The sequence below is a fragment of the Cetorhinus maximus genome, chromosome 4 (genome assembly GCF_964194155.1).
Source record: "Cetorhinus maximus chromosome 4, sCetMax3.hap1.1, whole genome shotgun sequence".
NCBI lineage: Eukaryota > Metazoa > Chordata > Chondrichthyes > Lamniformes > Cetorhinidae > Cetorhinus > Cetorhinus maximus.
Genome location: NC_135882.1, coordinates 124,153,982 through 124,174,989, shown reverse-complemented (window position 1 = coordinate 124,174,989; position 21,008 = coordinate 124,153,982). Strand labels below are relative to the sequence as shown.

Here is a 21,008-nt window from a genome sequence, read left to right as displayed (position 1 = left end):
ATACCTGAATGAGAAAAATTCACAGAAGTAACTTGGGTTCAACAGTGGCAGAGCTCATTAGTGATACAGATGATTGCCATTAAGCCTTAACATCAATCCATCAACTCTCTCACTGTCTGCCCATAATTTCTTGCTATGAACTTCTGTGGTGCTACTTCCAATTATTAAGTGTCTGTTTCATGACAGAAGTTTGTTGAAACAACAGTGGTTTCATATTTATATATCTGGTAACCAATGGCAAGCTCATCAAAGATGGCCAATGTAACAATTCAACAGACTCCAACACTGCTGGAGTGACTGGAATTCATAATTACTAGAACCGATGCCCACTTCATCTCTACATTGGCCACAAATGCTCAGTTTCACATGAGGAACAGAGTAGCTGCTTTCTGCCACATAGGTTTGTCACCATACATCCTAAATGCTCCAAAATCTCAACAAGGTATAGAATATGAGCACTGTGCTGTCAGCAGGTCCTGAGTCCCACACAATGTCAATTGCTTTATCCCATCTGTCCTGGGACATCACAGTAGAAAGAATGCCCATTAACTGTCAGTGATAATCACACAGCTAATAATTACTGTAAGCCCTGCAGCTTTCTTTACTGTCATGAGTTTTTGTGGCCAATGCCAGTCCAACATAGGATGAGATTTCACTTTAAATTACAGGAGGTTTTGGAACCCCTGTGCCATACACCTGGCATATACCAACCTGGATTCTGGGTTGTGTGGTTGGGCCAAGGGGAGTTTAGGAAAAGATTCTACAACAGGACACAGAGAGTGTACACCAGCACGTAATGTTGTCAACTGCATCAACAGACAAGATGGAATCTGCTTCTGCATGTCTTCATTGATTCTGTACAGATATAGAATTGGTGCAGTGTTACACATTTTACTACATGAATTGACCCCTTTAATTGTAGTTTGATTTTTGTCAAATGGGGTTATCTTCAACCCTCTCACTGCCTGTCCATCATTTCTCACTATGAACTTTTCATGGTTTGGAGCTACATCCAATTATCGTTTGTTCCAGTTTTCATCTGCACAAGGGTTTTACTGCTTTTTTCAGACAAAGAAACAGAATTGTCATGAACTGCATATTTAATTTATTGCACGATAGCCTACGTTTGCATTTCTCTGGTGGCTCATTGAGCATTGTCACCATCTGGCATGGTACTGAGCCAATAGAGATCAGGAATGTCCGAGGTTCAATTGTTGGTCTCTGTTAGGTTAGTTGATCACTATTTTGAACAGCTTATTAACACTTGTGAAGAATGCCCATGTTGGATTAGCTATAGGAGGGCTATCAGTGCTTGTGTGAATTACTGCATTGGGTAGATAGAATCTCAAGACAAGAAAATCGTAAAAAGAAAAAGTCTGTAAGCTTAGCTAATTTAATTTTTTTTTATCCTGTACCCCTGTGACTGCAGGTTTTTTTTGCTGTTAATAATAAAGGACTATTTTTGTGTGTTGGTGTGCCCTTTCTCAGTGTACATTTTTGACACATTGATGTCAAAGTACCCATATGACCAGACTGTTCCATGTTAATTTTTATTTATCTTGCCTTTTTTTGAGAAAATAAATGGTCTTTTTTGGTCTGACAATTAATGCAAACGCTTTAAACAAAAATTGGTGTTCGATTGAGTTTTTGATTAGCAAGATGCTGAATCTTAAAGGATCTGAGTGGCGCACGTTTAAGTTATGTTGACGCACTGACTTTTAAAAAAATAACATATTGTAGCATGAGGTTTGCCTATGTATGGAATTGTAGCTTCAGTGTTGTGAAGAAAAGTTAAATGCTTATTTGTAATTTGCAGGAATTATTCAAGCACATTACTGACATCCCACCAAATCTCTTTACTGATCCCATGTGCCAGTGAGGCTCGAATGGAAATGCATAATTTTAATATAAATTGCCTGATTTGCATAGACAATTAGTCAAGCTACAGTTCTGATCGTAAGCAAAATTGTTTTTCTGTTTTTGCCATTGAGTGAGAATTTCAAATCACCTTGAATATTTACAGTAAAATTGACAGAGGATGCAAGGTGATTTTCTTTAAAAAAAAAACCTGCATATCCATTTTTGTGTAGAATTAATCTGTATTTGTAATGTACACTTTATATATAGAAGATTTAATTGAAAAATGGGCCCAAACCCATTTGTACAATGTAGACAAGTGTGCATATTGTCTACATTTTTAAAAATTTAAGTGTATATCAAAGTAATATTTCTATATAATATGCACTATGAGTTTCAAAGATCCAAATCCAGGGTTATATGAAGTATGAGTGTGCATCTGGTGAATATTTTATGGGAAAAAAGTGTGAATTTTAATATTTGATATGAAAGCAACTTGCCAAGCCTAGCTTAACAAAGTGTGGTGCAACGTACACTAATGGGTTAAACTGTAGTTGATAATCGTAGAGAGCATCGCATATATTCCCATGTAGTTTCATATCTGCTGCAGCAGAGATGTATGTACTTATCAAATAATTTTCACATAATACTTTTTTCTAAAATCAATAAAATGGCATGAAAAAATTATTAAGCAGATAGTGAAACACTTCCATAAAACATGGCATAATCAGTTCTAATAGGGTGTTAATTTGTGCAATATTCCAGCTAATAATTAGTTCTTATTAAATATTACATTCATCATTGTCACTTAGCTTTTGTAAGTGAGGAAATTATAATGGATAAAAGTAATTGTGGAGGAATGTGCTATCCTTTTGATAATTACACCAGTTAATTTTTAATGAAAGATATTTATTGAGTGATGCCTTGTTATTTTTGGGGAATAACTGCATTGGACAGAATGTGTGAACTTATTAGGCATTTTATGTTTTACAGAAGAGGCTGTGAATGAAGTGAAGCGCCAGGCAATGTCTGAGTTGCAGAAAGCTGTGTCTGAAGCAGAGAGGAAGGCCCATGACATGATTGCTACAGAGAGAGCCAAAATGGAGCGCACTGTAGCGGATGCGAAAAGGCAAGCTGCTGAAGATGCACTCGCAATTATTAACCAGCAGGAGGATTCCAGTGAGGTAGAATCTCCCGTTACTTCCAATTCATGCTTGAGAAATCAAATTTAGCTGTAATGCTGATCCTGGGTACATAGGAAATTTTTTAAAATCACCCTTTTTCCAACGGACTTCTATCAAGAAGTGCAGTGGAGTGTAAAGGAAGGCTGAAAATTAGGACAGGAGCTGAATAGATTGGGTTCCTGTCTTCCTGCCAGTTCCTCCATTTTTGAATGGCGGCACTGATACCAGAAGCAAGGGCATTAACATAAATTAGGATATGGCCAGAGCTTTAGAATCACAGGCTGGGACTTACCTTGTCCTTGGCCTAGTGTAAAAGCAGTAGGCTGGTATACAGGACTTCCAGTCAACAGATGTTAGCTTCAGGCCTGTGTTTTTCTTTTCCTGATTCTACTTCTGAATGCACTGGGGTGTGACCCTTTGAAATACAGCCTTCCTGTGTTTGGCTATTCTACACGCATAAACCCAGACAGTAAGACTTGCCATGCTAGATGAGCCAGAGCATCATAATAGAGCTTCCGTTTGAGAGGGGGAAGAAGGGAAGGAAGCCTCAGAGCGGCCAAATGTTTAAGATAATGATTGTGTGTGAATTAGCAATGATTCAGAAATAAAAGGGGTGAATTTGGTCCTCGCTAGTAACACAACTCGACTTAAATGCAAAACAGAGTTGGGTGCAGTGTGAACCAGGCTGCCTTTTCACTTTGAGACAATTTTTTCAGTACTGATGACCAGTTTCACTCCTAAAGACTTATTGTAAAGTTTTGAAGAACCTAATTTCAGTTTTTTAGAAAAATATTTTACAGATTCAGTTAATAATGGTACAAAGTCTTTGCAAGTGAGCAGGACTATTTGCAGCCCTTTACAGCACCATGTTAAATAATTCTGTTTGTGCACTGATTGTAGAATAAGACTGGCACAACTGAGAAGGGTGAGAGCCTATATATCACCTTTACTTTGCATTGAAAGTAGATTAAAAATGTATGGTATTTACATTACCAGAATATGAGACAAGTTTTAATTAAATTTTATTTAAATCTATAGTTGATGTTAAAGAACATCTATTTAAATTTTATTTTCAATAACAAAAATGTGCAACTCTGGTTTACAGTTTTCTTGCCAGCAACCTGAAGTGTCATCATGAATTAGTGACATATAAACGCAAGTTATTTCCCCAAAGTTACTGATAGCAACAGTCATGCAAAATGGCGAGTTCAATTGAGATGCTTCTATTTAATATAGAATGTTGATAACCACTGCTAAAATCCCTGCCAGTAAGTGTTTTGAAGCTAAGAAGCTGAAAAGCCAGCCATCAGCAACAGCGGGGTGCCCAATAGCTGTTATAGACAGTGCAGGGTCATTAGGTGCTTAGTGAAAATTAACAATTAGAGTTGTGACTGTGGAATGCTAATGAAGGCTTCTTGTAGTGACTGGAGAATGGTTATCTTCTTTACATTAGCATTTAATGTGTAGCATATGATTCTTGAGCAGAAGACCTTAAAATATCAGCAGCCTTAATGCAGGAGTGAAGAAAATTGGTGCTTTATGCGTCTTGCAGCAATTACCCCAGCTCAGTATTTACTCAATGTTTACATGTCAGAATGATTGTGGAATCAGTTAAATTTAAACCAAATGTTAAAGATGTTTTGAATCATTGCAGTAGGCTAAATTTTAGGACGTTGAGATCACTTCCATCACTGTATACTGTTTAGTGTCTGCGCAGACTGAGAGTTTAAAACCAGTTCTACCACTGAAGAAGAAAAATAATCTGGGAATCTGAAATCGAAGTATATTTTGCTGTCAATATACACCACCAACTTCTGAAAAAGAAATGTTTGAGATGTAAATCTTTCATTGACTGCAGCCTTTTGTTTTTCCTTTGAGGGGAAGATGACCATGTTCTTCATCTAGGCTGTTTGGGTGGTGTTCTGCTGAGTATGGAGATGACTGCTAAGGCTGATCTGTGTCATAAAGGTTTTGCTGCAAATAGGACAGGATAGTGCAGATGATTGAGTTTTGGACAAGTTGATGGCTCGGGATTTCCTCTGCTTGCATTTTCTCCCGATCTCTCTATATACACTTGCTTTCAAAGGAGGCTGTAGAATTTTTTATTTGGTTGCACCAAATGCAGCGATCCTAGAGGAGCTTCTCCCTGGACTCAAAGTCAATGTCAAAACTCCGAAGTGAAGCGTTCAGAGTGCCCTTGTAGCACTTCCTTTGACCAAGCACACCCCAGACTCAAAAGTGTCCATAGAAGATCCACTTTGATAAGTGGGTGTCAGGCATTTTGGCAACATGACCAGCTTAACTCAATTGTGACCATCTCAATATGGTGTGGCTGTTTGGTATGTCAGCTTGTGTTAGCACTTCAGTGTCTGGTATTTTGGCCTGCCATCTGATCAGAAGCTTCTGAAGGCAGCTCAGGTGAAAGTGATTGAGCTACTTGGCAAGATGCAGGTACATAGTCCAAGTCTCACATGCGTAGAGCAGAGTGAGCAGGACTATTGTTCTATAAACTTTCAGTTTGGTGGGCATACTTACTCCTCCATTCCCAGACTGATGTTCAAAGTCTGCCGAAGGCTACGCTTGCTTTGCATGTATCTCATCTCATTGGACAGCATGGCCAAGAAAAGCATGCTGAAGAAGCTTGGAGCTGGCATGCAGCCCTGTTTAACTCTGTGACGCTCCCACACTGTTAGAAATGGAGAATGCAATCAAACTCCTATTTAATGGCAAAGCTCTAGGAGTTGATGCTACCCTAGCTGAGGTCCACAAGGATGGAAGTCAATGCCTGGTCAAGAAGCTCACTGAGCTTTTTCAGTCTATGTGGGAGCAAGGAACCGTCCCGCAAGAAAACATAAATGCCTCTGTTGTCCACGTGTACAAGTGGAAAGGAACTTGCCAATCTTGTGACAATCATAGAGAAATCTCACTCCTCTCCATCACTGGCAAAATCTTCACCAGAATCCTCTTGAACCGCTTAGTGGAATATCTCGACCAGGATCTGCTGCCAGAGAGTCAGTGCAGTTTTAGAAAAGGTCGAGGAACTACTGATGTAGTGTTTGCAGTGAACAGAAAAAATGCGAAGAACAGAACATGGACCTCAACATCATGTTTGTTGACCTGACGAAGATCTTTTATACAGTCAGCTGTGAGGGCCTTAGGAAGATAATGAAGAAATTCAGTTACCCAGAGGAATTCATCATAATGGTTTGATAGTTCCATGATGGTATGCTCATGCAAATCCTGGATAATGATGAGTCTTCTGACCCATTCCCAGTGACTGCAGGTACACAGTATTGGAGAGCTATAATTGCACAGATCTTGCAAATTGACATTGAGTCTCCAATGGAAGAAAGAAGGATGCAATTGGATTTTGTCACTTAGCAGCTTTGACAATTGTGGGTTTCTAGGATGCATTAGGAGCACCAAAAGTCAAAAATAAACAAACATGGGAGAGGCTGCTGCCCTAAGACCATTCCCTATCAAATAGAAAGGTTGTAAACATTCAGGGATTGCAACAATCAGCCAAAATGCAACTGCATGCAAAATCCATCAGGACAGATCACAAGCCTGTTTGAATAGGTGAAGTTCCATTTATTTCCAACACCAATGAGTCTAGCTTTTAAAATAAAATGAGCGTATCTCCCTCCAAGTGAGTGAATTTGATTTGCATTTGAGTGAGTTCAGTTTTGCATGGCAATGCTCATTTATGCAGTACTACAGTGATAGATATCAATAGCCCTCTGGTATCTCACCCATGTATCTATTCATCATGTGTGAACCTTGACAATTAAGGTCAATGGACTATTGGGTCCGGATTTTCATACTTCTGTCCGTATCAGAAGAGAGGCGAATGGGCTTTAAAAATAGTGGGCTGGACCTGATTCTGGGATTCCTGTCCCCGTTCCCATTTTGGGCAGTTTTGGCCGGCACAGGAGAGGGGTGTGGGTAACCAGCCCGCACAAAACATAGGCTCCATTGCGGCAAATTTCAACCCTCCCACCACTGCAATTTTGATGGCATCGGGCCCATTCCATTAATACATGTGATTCACAGCACCTCAGAGGTATCATGAACCATGGGGCAACCCTAGCCCTGAGTTGGCAACCAAAAAAACAATCGGCCATTTAACACTCCCTTTGAAATACATTTCCCCTCTTACCTTCTGTAAATCAAACAAGAAATAATAACTTATTACAAGATAGTAGTGATGTCAGTAAAACAAAGTGCGCATTCCCCTCTGCAGCTTTGTCAACATTCTATGCTGAGGTAAGTGCTTTAGTGCTTCTTGGAGCTCAGCCAAACATTGTTTGCTGAGGTAAGTGCTATAGTGATTCTTGGAGTTCAGCCAAACATTCATAATGAGAGCATCTGGCAGTTGTATCACCAAAATCATGCTGAACAGATGGCTGCTCATCTTTTTTTTCCCCATATGGCCTCATTATGAATGTTTGGCTGAGCTCCAAGAATGCATGCTGAGCTAATTGCATTAGCCAATGTTAACACAGCTGCAGAAAGGAGTTTTTGATTGACATCTCTATTGCCTTGTAATAAGTTATTCTGTCTTTGTGGTTTTCCAATGCCTCTGTGTTTATTTATACATGATTAAAATGTGTGGAGTGGATAAAAGCTTCTGACATTGACACTATGAATGGCTGTGGTTGATTGACACTTAAGAGGTTGCAATCTCAGCTGATTTTTTTTTTCAAAGTATATTTTCAAAGTTTCTGCTTATGCTGTGAATTTCAGGATCATTTCAAAAACTAGCTGATGGCTCATTGGTTTTGTACATAGTGGATTCTGGGAAAGTGGGTATGGAGGGCATGGGAGACAGCGGCATGGAAGAGGAATAGAGGATATGGTGGATATTGGGGGGGATTTTTTAAAATTCTTTTGTTGGATGTATACGTTGCTAGCTAGGCCAGCATTTTTACTAACCAACCCCAAGTACCCTAGAGATGGCAGGGAGCATGGGAGAAATGAGGGCGGCTTGAGTTTGGGGGAGGGAAGGTGGGGGTGGGTGGTTGAGGATTTGAGGACTTGATAGTCATGATTACAGCTAAGATAAAAGCAAAAAACTGCGGATGCTGGAAATCCAAAACAAAAACAAAAATACCTGGAAAAACTCAGCAGGTCTGGCAGCATCCGCGGAAAGGAACACAGTCAAGGCTTCGAGTCCGAATGACCCTTCAACAGAACTGCTCTGTTCTGTTGAAGGGTCATTCGGACTCGAAGCGTTGACTGTGTTCCTCTCCGCGGATGCTGCCAGACCTGCTGAGTTTTTCCAGGTATTTTTGTTTTTGTTTTAGTCATGATTACAACTGGGCCAATATCCCAGTAAATGGAAACGAGCCTTCTAGCCTGCTGGCCTTGCCATCCACCCACCCCTGTTGCCGCCTCAGATCTGCCTCTGGAGCGGTGGGTACAACTCCATCTTGCCCCATCTCACCTGAATGAAAACATAGTGGCTGCGGAGCTCTTGGACAGAGGCCATCAGAGACCGCTTTACGAAGTCGGGAACTTTTCCTCTCACTTCCTGTCTCCTTCATGAAAATCCAGCTTTTGGTGTTTGTGGTGTCACAGTTGAGTCTAATTATGTCCTCACTTGGTCCAGTCGTTCCTTAAACCAAAGAAAGCCCAGTCATTCCCTCAACGTTCAATGGCACCACTATTATGGAGACCCCAACCTTCAATATATAGCGGGACATCATTTGATGACCAGCTTAGTACCAATACTCTGGCTACAAGAGCAGGGCAGAGGTTGGGTATTCTTTCACAAATTTTTAAAAATTCATTCATGAGGTGTGGATGTCGCTGGCTAGGCCAGCAGTTATTGCCCAACCCTAATTGCCCTTGAGAAAGACAAACGGATGATCTCTTCTGTACACTATCTACAAAGCTCAAGTCAGCATGTGGTTCAGTCGCTGACTTGAGCTCACCTGGAGGTGAGCTGCTGCAATGACATTCAAAAAATCTTAAGACATGAACAACAGAGTAATTTTCTAAATTGATGCATCTGGACTCATATGTACCCAGTGTATGTACCCATACATGCTAGTGCATTGTGACTGCAGTATGTACTATCTATACATTGCACAGATGCAACTCGCCAAGATTACTTTGATGGCACCACCCTATGAGGAGAGCCCGGAGTTCAGTTCAAAACGGGGAGGAGAGCCGGGGTACCTCTTCCGAGTCTCTTTTGATTGGCCAAGTGGTTTAAATCAGAAGACGTTATTACAGCTGAAGGGTACAGTTAAGAAATTCACTTTTAAAACAATTAACATCCAAATTAAATAGAATAGAGATGGCTGGGCAGGCGATGTGTTGCAGCTGGACTATGTGGGAGCTGGTGGACTCTGGTGGGATCCACAGTAACCACATCAAGTGTTGGCTGGTCGAGGAACTTCTGCTCAGAGTTGACGAGCTGGAGTCTGAGCTTCAGACACTGCGACTCATCAGGGAGTGGGGGAGTTACCTAGACACTGTTTCAGGAGACAATCACACCCCTTAGATTAATTGCATCAAATCTGGACGGTGCAGGGACAGGAGGGTGTGACTGCGAGTGAGGCAGGTATTCAGAATTTAGCTTTGGAGGAGCCTCAGCCAATGCCCTTGTCCAGTAGGTACGAGGTTCTTGTTCCCAGTGTGGACAAGGACATAGACTGCAGGGAGGATAAGCGAGCTGTTCACAGCACTGCCATTCAAGTGGGGGGAGAAAAGAGAAAAGTAGTAGTAATAAGGGATAGCATAGCTAGGGGAATAGATACTGTTCTCTGCAGCAAAGACAGAGTCCCAAAGGCTGTTTTGCCTACCTGGTGCCAAGGTTAAAGACATCTCTTCTGGGCTGGAGAGGAACTTGGAGTGGGAGGGGAAGGATCCAGTTCTCCTCTTTCCTAGTCCTACCTATGCAGGTACCAACGACATAGGTAGGACTAGGAAAGAGGTTCTGCTGAGGGACTACAGGCAGCTTGGGGCTAAATTAATAATCAGAACCACAAAGGTAATAATCTCCAGATTACTACCTGAGCCACTTGCAAATAAGATTAGAGAGGTAAATGCGTGGCTCAAAGATTGGTGTGGGAGAAATGGGTTCCGATTCATGGGGCATTGGCACCAATACTGGGGAAGAAGAGTGCTGTTCTGTTGGGATGGGCTTCATTTGAGCCATTCTGGGACCAGTATCCTGGCAAATCATATAACTAGGGTTGTAGACAGGACTTTAAACTAATTAGTGGGAGCGAAGGTTCAATTGAAGGGAAGTTTTGAAAATCAGAGAGAAATGAGAGGGAAGAGGTGCAGGGTAGCGAAGAGGCGAACAATAAGTGTGATGGGAAGGGGCAGAAAATATAAGCAGAAATTAGAACCAGAATGAGTAATAATAGTAAAAAGTCAAAGCTTAAGGCCCTTTATCTGAATGCACGCAGTATTTGTAACAAGATAGATGAGTTGATGGCACAAATAAAAATAATGAATATGACTTGATAGCTATTACAGAGATGTGGTTGCAGGTGACCAAGACTGGGAACTCAATATCCAAGGGTATTTGACATTCCAGAAAAATAGTCAAAAAGGAAATGAAGGTGGGGTAGCTTTGTTTATAAAAGAAGGCATCAGAGTGTGATATAGGTGCAATAGATCATGGTGTGGAATCAATTTGGGTGGAAATAAGGAATAGCAAGGGGAAGAGGTCATGGGTGGGAATCGTCTATAGGCCCCGAAGAGTTGCCTCACTGTAAGACAAAGTATAAATCAGGAAATAATTGAGGCGTGTAAGAAGAGTGCTACAATTGTCATGGGTGATTTTAATCTGCATATTGACTGGACAAATCATATTACCCCTGTAAATCTGGAAGACGAATTTGTAGAGTGCATCAGGGATTGTTTCTTAGGGCAATATGTTGCAGAACTTACCCAGGATCAGGCTATTTTAGATCTCGTTATGTATAATGAGGTGGGATTAATAAAGAGATCTTGTAGTTAAGGATTCTCTAGGGGGTAGCGATCATAACATGGTAGAATTTCAAATTCAGTTTGAGGGCCAGCAATTCTGATCTCAAACCAGTGTCCTCAACTAAATAAGGGTAATTAGAGGTATGAGAGAGAGTTGTCTAAAGCGGATTGAGAAAATAGACTAAGGGGAAGGTCAGTGGATGAGCAGTGACAGATATTTAAGCAGATATTTCATAAAGCTCAGCATAAATTCAAAAAGACGGACTCTATGAGAAAGATGAACCACCCGTGGTTAACAAAGGTGGTCAAGCAGAGTATCCAGTCAAAAACTAAGGCATACAAAGCGGTGAAAACTAGAGAATTGGGAATTTTTTTAGGGACCAGCAGCAGATGACTAAAAAGCTAATAAAGAGGGAGAAAATTGATTTATGAAAGTAAATTGGCAAGAAAAATAAAAACAAACAGCAAGAGCTTCTACGGGTATATAAAAAGAGAGTGGCTAAAGTGAGTATGGGACCCTTGGAAGATGCGACTGGAGAATTGATAATGGGGAACAGGGAAATGGCAGGTAAATTTAAACCAATAGTTTTCATCGGTCTTCACGATGGAGGACACTATAAACATCCCACAAATATCGGATAAACAAGGAGCTAATGGGAGGAAAGATCATGTAACGGTCACTACCACAAGGGATAAAATATTTTACAAACTAATGGGACTAAAGGCAGACAAGTTGCCAGGACATGATGGCCTGCATCCAAGGGTTTTGAAGGAAGTGGCTGCAGAGATAGTGGAGGCATTGGTTGAAATATTCCAGAACTCACTGGATTCCAGGAAGGTCCCAGTGGATTGGAAAACCACTAATGTAACGCCCCTGTTCAAGAAGGAAGGGAGAGAAAAAGCAGGAAACTATAGGCCATTCAGCCTAACATCTGTTGTGGGAAAACACTAGAGTCCATTATTAAGGAAGAAATAGGACATTTAGAAAAGCTTAACGCAATCTAACGGAGTCAACATGGTTTTGTGAAAAGAGAATCATGTTTGACAAATTTGCTAGAGTTCTTTGAGGATATAACAAGCAGAGTTGATAAAGGGGGACTGGTAGATGTATTTGGATTTCCAGAAGACATTCAATAAGGTGCCACCTAAAAGGTTATTGCACAAGATAGGAGCTCACAGTATTGGGGGTAATGTATTGGCATGGATTGAGGATTGGTTAACACACAGAAGACAGAGAGTCAGGATTAATGGGCCTTTTTCAGGTTGGAAAGATGTAACTAGTGGAGTGACACTAGGATCAGTCCTAGGGCTTCAATTAGTTAGGGCAGAGTATAATGTATCCAAATTTGCTGCTGATACAAAAATAGATGGGAGGGCATGTTGTGATGAGGACATAAGGAATCAGCAAGGGGATATGGATAGGTTGAGTGAGTGGGCAAAAACTGGGCAAATAGAGTTTAATGTAGGAAAGTGTGAGGTCATGCATTTTGGTAGGAAGAACCAAAAGGCAGAGTATTATTTAAATGGAGAGAGACTCCAAAAAAGTGCAACACAGAGGGATCTGGGTGTTCTTGTGCATGAAATACAAGAAGTTAGCATGCTGGTGCAGCAAGTAATTAAGAAAGCAAATGGAATTTTGGCCTGTATTGTTAGGGGGTTGGAGTTAAAAATAGGAAGTCTTGTTACAACTGTTGGTGATGCTGCACCTGGAGTACTGTGTACAGTTTTGGTCCCCATATTTAAGAAAGGATATACTGGCATTGGAGTTAGTTCAGAAGAGATTCACTAGGCTGATTCCTGGGATGAAGGGGTTGACTTATCAAGAACGGCTAAACAGGTTAGGCCTTTATTCATTAGAGTTTAAAGAATGAGGGGTGATCTTATTGAAACGTACAAGATTCTGAGGGGACTTTTTTTTATCGATTCATGGGATGTGGGCTTCGCTGGCTGGGCCAGCATTTATTGCCCATCCCTAGTTTCCCTTGAGAAGGTGGTGGTGAGCTGCCTTCTTGAACCGCTGCAGTCCATATGGTGTCGGTACACCCACAGTGTTGTTAGGGAGGGAGTTCCAGGATTTTGACCCTGCGACAGTGAAGGAACGGCTATATATTTCCAAGTCAGGACAGAGAGTGACTTGCAGGAGAACTTCTAGCTGGTAGTGTTCCCATCTCTCTGCTGCCCCTATCCTCCTAGATGGTAGTGGTCATGGGTTTGGAAGGTGCTGTCTCAGGAGCCTTGTGAATTCCTGCATCTTGTAGATGGTAAACACTGCTGCTACTGTGCATCGATGGTGGAGGGAGTGAATGTTTGAATGTGGTGCCAGTGAAGCGGGCTGCTTTGTTCTGGACAGTGTCAAGCTTCTTGAGTGTTGTAGGAGCTGCACTCATCCAGGCAAATGGGAAGTATTCCATCACACTCCTAACTTGTGCCTTGTAGTTGGTGGACAGGCTTTGGGGAGTCAGGAGGTTGGTTACTCATCGCACGATCCCTAGCCTCTGACCTGCTCTTGTAGCCACAGTATTTATATGGCTAGTCCAGTTTAGTTTCTGGTGAATGGTAACCCCCAGGATGTTGATAGTGGGGGATTCAGTGATGGTAATGCCATTGAACATCAAGGGGCAATAGTTGGATTCTCTCTTGTTGGAGATGGTCATTGCCTGACACTTGTGTGGCGCGAATGTTACTTGTCACTTGTCAGCCCAAATCTGGACATTGTCCAGGTCTTGCTGCATTTGGACATGGACTTCTTCAGTTTCTGAGGAGTCATGAATGATGCTGAACTTCTGCAATCATCAGCGAACATCTCCACTTCTGACCTTATGATGTAAGGAAGATCATTGATGAAGCAGCTGAAGATAGTTGGGCCGAGGACACTACCCTGAGGAACTCCTGCAGTGATGTCCTGGAGCTGAGATGACTGACTTCCAACAACCACAACCATGTCCCTTTGTGCTAGGTATGACTCCAACCAGTGGAGAGTTTTCTCCCTGATTCCCATTGACTCCAGTTTTGCTAGGGACTTGACAGGGTAGATGTTGAGAAGATGTTTCCACTAGTGGGGGAATCTCAAACTAAGGGACATAGTTACAGAATAAGGGGACACTTGTTTAAAACTTAAATGCAAAGGAATTTCTTCTCTGAGGATAGTGAATATCTGGAATTATCTACCCCAGAGAGTTGTGGAGGCTAGATCACTGAAAGTATTTGATGAGGTGAGATAGCCCTCAACTTAAAAATCTGAGGAGCTGGGGGGACAGAGGAGTTGAGGCCTGGGGCAGATCAGCCATGATCTTCTTGAATGGCAGGACAGGGCAGGCTTGATGGGCCAAATGGCCTACTCCTATTTCTTATGTTCTTTTGACTTCAACAAGAGCAAGGCTAGCAGCATCATGGGAATATACATTTACCTCCAACTTGCATGTAATTCTGGTGTAAATTCATTGCTGGAATATTGTACCTAACACCAGCACAAGTGCTACACAGTAATTCAAAAAAAGACCCACCTCCATGTTTTCAGGGCCATTAAAGATGAGTAAGAAATGTGGCCTTGCCAGCATTACGCACATCCCAAAAGCAGGATTCTGCTTGGGTCTTTGGATAATGGCCAGAAGAAGGAACACTGGCTTTTTTTCTACAACGTGCCTAATGGTAGCACCCTAATGACTGCCCCCGATGAGATTGACAAAGACCTGGGGTTGTGCCCAGATCCTTAGTTTTCTGCGTGGTTTAAAACAACATCAATCAGTCTAGCAAATATTATTGTTGGTTCTGGTGTATAAGCTTTTCCTTGTGATACAGTTGCCATTTTTGAAATGCTCTAAATTGTAATTGTGGGTATTGTACACAGTCCTGCACTAAGAGTACTGGAGAAACTATATATTGGTGCAAGTTACAAAGCAGGTATTATGGTGAACAAGAATGCAAATATTCGTTGACAGTTTAGCTGCCAACTCAGAAATCTAATGCACGCCATGTTTGCTCTTGCTTTTGAGTGATTAATGCATTTGTTATGGAATTGCTTCAAGTAGAAATAGTCCTGTAATGCGCTAGGATTCCTGTTGCAAAAGTTTGCCCATTTACACTGGAGGGTTGATTCGCACAGCAGCATTGTCAATGAAGAATCAATAAAAATTGATAAGCATGATTGTGGATGAGTAATTGTTATTTTTCTAACCAGTTAAGAGGACATTACCAGCCATTAGAACAGCCTGAGAATGAATGCTCATTACCTGTGCAGCCATTTTATTGTTGCTTCTGAACTGCTCCCTCTAGAGACCCTGGGTGGGTCTCGACATGCCTGTTAGCGATTGCACCCTTCCATTTACAGTGCACCATTTTTAGTGACATTGGGATTGCCACCAGCTGCAATGCTGTAAGGAATTAAAGGATAATATGGCCTTGTTGATGAAAAAGACAGGAAATGTGACACTGCCCAGATGCCTGGAGATTGTGTTTAATATGGGAAGAATTATTTGAATTAGGCATTTTATTAAATCTATTGGGAATTATTTACTTGGGATTTAATCTGAATTTTTTTTTGCTGCCAATTTTCTCTACAAGTTAATCGGGGGCATTGACTTTTGGTTGCATCGGAATCCTGTGCGTGTCATGCACTCTCCCAGGCTTACAGAAGTAATCATTATGTGTGTTTCAGCTTGGGCAAAGAATATCTCAGCTATGTGAATGTTGATGGGAGCACCACTTCTAAACACCATCTTATTCTCCCGTGATTTCCACACGTGTGTACTTCAAGGAGGAAAAGGAATTGTAATCAGAAGCGAGAAGCAGAACCAAATTAATTTTATTGCATTCTCTCTAGTTGCTGAAGTTAATTGTTGAGTCTGTACTGTCAATCCAGCTGAGCATCTAATGTATCAGAGACACGAGTTAAATATGATCTGTATGGCCCAGGTGGACAAAATTGGATTTTTCTTTCAATTAGATTTGATGACACCGCACCGATTAATTCTGAATTGCTATAAATAGGGATTTGACATTGGTTATATTGAAAAACTTGATTTGTAATGCAACACAACTTAGGCGCTCCAACTCTTTTCAATTTATATTTTTAAAAATCCTAGACTCGGGTGTAGGAAGCAGCATTATAAAGTTTACAAATAATACGAAGTTTGGCAAAGTAGTAGATAAAGATAAGGATAGCTACAGGATTTAGGATGACATACAGGATGTTGAAATAGGCAGAAGCATGACAGTTGAAGTTCAACATGGAGAAGTGTAAAGTGATGCACTTTGGGAGGGCTAATATAGATAGTATACAATAAATGGCATAATTTTGAAAAATGTAGTTGAGCAGATGAGCTGGTGGGAACTGATTTCATAAATAATTTTGAAGGGAGTTGCCCAGGTACTTGAGGATGAGGAATAAGTGTTACAAAGAAGTGGGGTTGTGGGACAAAGCATGACTGCTCATCAAAGAGTTGGTATAGACACAATGAGCCAAATGGCTTCTTTCTGCGTTGTAAATTTCTATGCAAGTTTTCTTAACTTGTTAAAAATTTTACCTATCATTGAGTAAATCATTTGCAGTAGAATATTCATTCATTTGGGCTCTGCCTAAAGGCAGGTCTTTGATTCATTCTCTGCAGATGCTTCATCCTGTGCTGTTTCCTTGGCAATGTTTTTTTGTCAGTGGTGGTTTGATGTTGCCTTCCAATCTTGGGACCTGTCTCTGTTCCCTGTCCCAAAGTCAGAACAGGAATAGAACTTGCGCTGTTGACATTAACTGAACCACAATCTAGCCATCTATTCAACTGAGCTAACTAACCCCCCTCAGGATATCAAACTGATGGGCAGCACGGCAGGCTCCTACAAACAGCTAAAGAGATAATCTAATTTTCAGTGATGTTGATCGATGGGTAAATTTAACCAATTTATCAGAAAATATCCCCTGCTCTCTCTTTGAGCTGAAAGGTAGACGGGGCTTTGTTTAATCTCTTATCCAGATGATAGCACCTCAACCGTATTACCAGATTGGATTATATGTTCAAATCCTACCATAGGATTTGAACCCATGTACTCTGACTTAAAATTAAGGTTGTTCCCACTGAGCTGAAGCCATTGTATAGCAAACAGCACCATGTCTTCACTGGTTTTATGCAAACATAAAATATGTGCCATGACCTTTAAAGTCAAGTTGAGTATGAAAGTTGTGTTGTTTGGCAAGAAAGCGTAGAGCTCAAACATCTGACTGCATTACGGTAATGTCACCAAGTCTTCCATTTAAAATGAAGCTCTTGAGTTGCTTTGGTCTTTCTCATCACTTTTTAATCACAATGGAGCCCCAATCCAGTTTAGGGTTACACCAAATAAAATAGCCCTTCATCATGGTTCAGAGATCTTAGATATGCAGTAAAAGGGCTTACTTTGGCACAGCTACAAGATTTAGGACAAAGCTGTCAGGTGGATCTATGAGTAGGGAGAATGATTACAGGAAGGGAGAGCTCCTGCCTATGTTGATTAGCACCTTCCTTGGAGTAGGAATCTCTCAAATTTTAATTAGGTGATGGTGCTTTTATCTGGGAGTCAGTAAGTGATGGTTTCAAAGTCCACACCAGGATTAGAGCTCATGATATGGCACTGGGTGAGTGTTGCATTACTAGAGTGCAATTCTTCAGATGAGATGTTGAACAGGCAGATGAGACTTTGGTTTAAGTGGATATAGATTATCCTATAGCACTAGTTGGGAAAGAGCTGAAATTTCTCCCAACTTTTTGGTTAACATTCATTACTAAAACAACACCAGTAAAAACATATTAACTGATCATATATTTTGAAGTGTAGTCACTACATTGAATAAATCATTTTCATTGGAACACTTTTGCAAGCCCTGAGGATGGGAATGGCACTCTATAAATGCATGTTTTGTTTTGTTGTCTTTACCAATTGTCTTTACAATTTATATGAGGACCTGATAGAGTAAGCCCAAATGTCTGAATTATAAAAGTAGTCTTCCACCATGTTGAAGACAAATATCCATCATACAGCTGATGTACAGACTTCTGATTTGGTGCTGGATTACATCACCTGATGGCTGGGAATGTGAATTCATGTCCATATATCCAGGTTTCAGGGCCCAACTTGGTTGTTTGCAGAGGCTAACAACTGCATCCAACTGGTGGAACCGGTGTTCAGTGGGTTCAGTGTTTTAAATGCTGTGATTAGGAGGATGATGGCAAGACACTCATACATTCTTAATCAGCTGTATTGCTGACTATAACATTCAGAAGGAGTTTCTGGTGCCTTCCGTTTGAGTTGTTCAGTTGTTTGGTAACTGATCTCTGGTTTTTAACCACAATTAAAAATTGGGCAATGAAAAAAGGAGGGGGAATAGATAAGTGAATGGATGAACTATCATAGACGAAGTTCAGTATGAGGAAATGTGAGGTCATCAACTTCAGATCAGAGAATGGCAAATTGTGATTTTTTTTTTAATAGTGAGAGGCTAGGGGCTGTGAAGTGGCTAAACAGGTGCCTATAAACACAACTCAATTAAAGCTAGTGTGCAAATACAAAACAATCAGAAGTTTTACAAATGGAAAGAGTGCTTTTTACATCTGAAAATTGCAATCGCATTCTTGCAATCGATGTGTGCCCTTAATTTGCATATGTGAGCAACCTTGTCCATTTATAGGCCCAATTGAAAATGTTACATGACCATTTTTAGTGGTAGCATAGTGGTATTGTCACTGCTAGTATTCCAGAGGCCCAGGGTAACCCATGGCAGATGGTGAAATTTGAATCTAACAAAAATATGGAGTTAAAAGTCTGATGATGAGCATGAAACCATTGCTGATTGTTGTAAAAACCCATCTGGTTCATAAATGTCTTTTTAGGGAATGAAATCTGCTGCCCTTACCTGATCTGGCCTACATGTGACTCCAGACCCACAGCAATGTGGTTGACTCTTAAATGCCCCCTGAGCAAGCAAAATTAAGGATGGGCAATAAATGCTGGCCTAGCCAGCGACACCCACATCCCACAAATGAATTAAAAAAAAACATAATCTTACAAAAGTTTTAAGTTAGATAAAGAAATCTTTGTTCAAGTCCTCATTACATTGCCATATAGTCTGTAGCTGATTCACAAAGCAGTGTCTATCATGAATATTGCCTAGTTCTTTATTGCCAATCCAAGTTGAAGCAAAAATTTGCATCTACTCGACCAGTTTAAAACTCTGCAAACCAAAATGAATGAAATCCTACAAGTGTGAGTTGTTCAGTTGCAAATATTTTATCCCTTGCTATCCTGAGAAAAATGTTTAGCAGTGCATTCCCAGCTGATAATTATATAAAGTACAGGAAAAGAACAGGCTTGGAGAAGAGAGATGCTGAAACATTTTTTATTTAATTTTAATTTGAATCAGGTTGATCAGAACTAAACACAATCTCTTGAGTATAAAGGGAGAGGAAGAGGGTTGAATCCCACTCTGGCCTTGGAGCAGCAGATATTTGTTTGGAAAAAATGGATTTCAGCATTTTTGCCCTTTGAGTAGTTATGATGTGGAGAAAGTATTTACAGGGTTACTATAATTGGTTCTTCCTGTGTTAATAGTTTTACCATACATCTGCATTTAATCTGACAGAAACTGATATGGTGGCAATTAATTCAAGTATTCACTCAGTTATAGACTGCCATCATCATCGCATTTTAAGAGTGTGTGCACAAGCCTGTGTCTAAAATGGATAGCTTCCCTTATAGAATTAGTCAGCGATGTTCAAGTATTTAAATACCTGTGAACAGAGGTTTTGTGATTAGTCAACTGATCGAATAACTGCATAATAATTAGTTAACATTGTTCTGTTACAATTGACTAGGGCTCATTTGAATATAAAAATGCCTCAACCACACTTCCAATTTTCAGCTTCCATGCAGTTCTAATACTATTTGCAGTACCGATTAATGTTCTGTCTTCCCTGTGAACCACAAGACACCATTGAGCTGTCCATCATCACAAAAACAATGAAAAGAATCCAGAACCTATTTAGCATACTATTTAAAGGAGCTTGCTTAGACCTCTTATTTTGACATGTAATTAACTTTATTCTGAGATGACAGTTTCCCACAGTGCTTTGGAACTGGGCACTTTACAATAAAGTGGCGGTGATAGCTTTGCACATCAGAAGCTGTACCTCATTTCTCTAAGAGATGTGCGCTATTTACATGAGCTATAACCACCCAAGATGCAGCTGGACAAATGAATATTGACTTCCCTGCTTTACATAGCTTTTCTGGTTTATAGGAATAGGATCTCATTTCTAGGTCTTCCTGCCATGTACGTGTAATTTAGTATTGACATTTCCAGTAGACTTTTGGCAACTTTTAATGTTGTACTTATGTTGCTTTGTTTCTTTCCTCCACAGAGTTGTTGGAACTGTGGGCGCAAGGCCAGCGAGACCTGCAGCGGCTGCAATACGGCACGATACTGTGGTTCATTTTGCCAGCATAAGGACTGGGAAAAGCACCATCATGTGTGTGGACAAACCCTTCAGGCTCAACAGCAAGCTGAGGCAACCACAGCCAGCTCATCCGCAACACCCAGCAGTGAGGCAGGAAGCCCAGTGGACACACCACCAGCAACCACCTCCAGGTCAACCACCCCTGCCACTCCATCGACCATAGAAACGACCCCCCGTTAGAAGACACGTATTGCTCAGTCACACAAAGATGAAAAGGAAGAAAAAAAAGACTCTTACACTATCAAAGGAGAAACTTATCTGGGAGTAGTAGTGAGTTACAAAGGCCAGTAACGGGTCACACTTACTTACTATGAAAAAACAAAGATATTATTTGTTCATCTTTTTTCTTGTTTGTAAAACTGCAGAGAAGGCAGAGAGCATCACAAAAGTAGATTTGACCTCTTCCCTCGTTATTTTTCCAGTAGCTCGGATTAAAACTAGGTAACCTCATAAACAGATGCTTTATCAGACAGCAGACCAAGGGATTGCTAATTACTGTACAAAGCAAAAATGCTAATATTAAAGGACACATTGTTCTTTT

General features: G+C 40.8%; 1 protein-coding gene across 9 annotated transcripts in view; it reads left to right on the top strand.

The window, feature by feature from the left end:
• Positions 1-21,008, top strand: part of runx1t1 (RUNX1 partner transcriptional co-repressor 1) — an 87,740-nt gene that overhangs the window by 64,462 nt on the left and 2,270 nt on the right. For 4 of the 9 annotated variants that reach the window (XM_078540737.1, XM_078540732.1, XM_078540736.1 and 1 more), the window contains exons 10-11: positions 2,851-3,041; positions 20,372-21,008. The exon at positions 20,372-21,008 is cut by the window's right edge and continues 2,270 nt beyond it. In XM_078540737.1, the coding sequence (XP_078396863.1) occupies positions 2,851-3,041; positions 20,372-20,647 (467 nt within the window). In that variant the 3' untranslated portion in view covers positions 20,648-21,008. Of the gene's footprint in view, positions 1-2,850; positions 3,045-20,371 lie in introns of all 9 variants that reach the window. The other 5 variants (XM_078540734.1, XM_078540731.1, XM_078540733.1 and 2 more) reach the window with 2 other exon arrangements.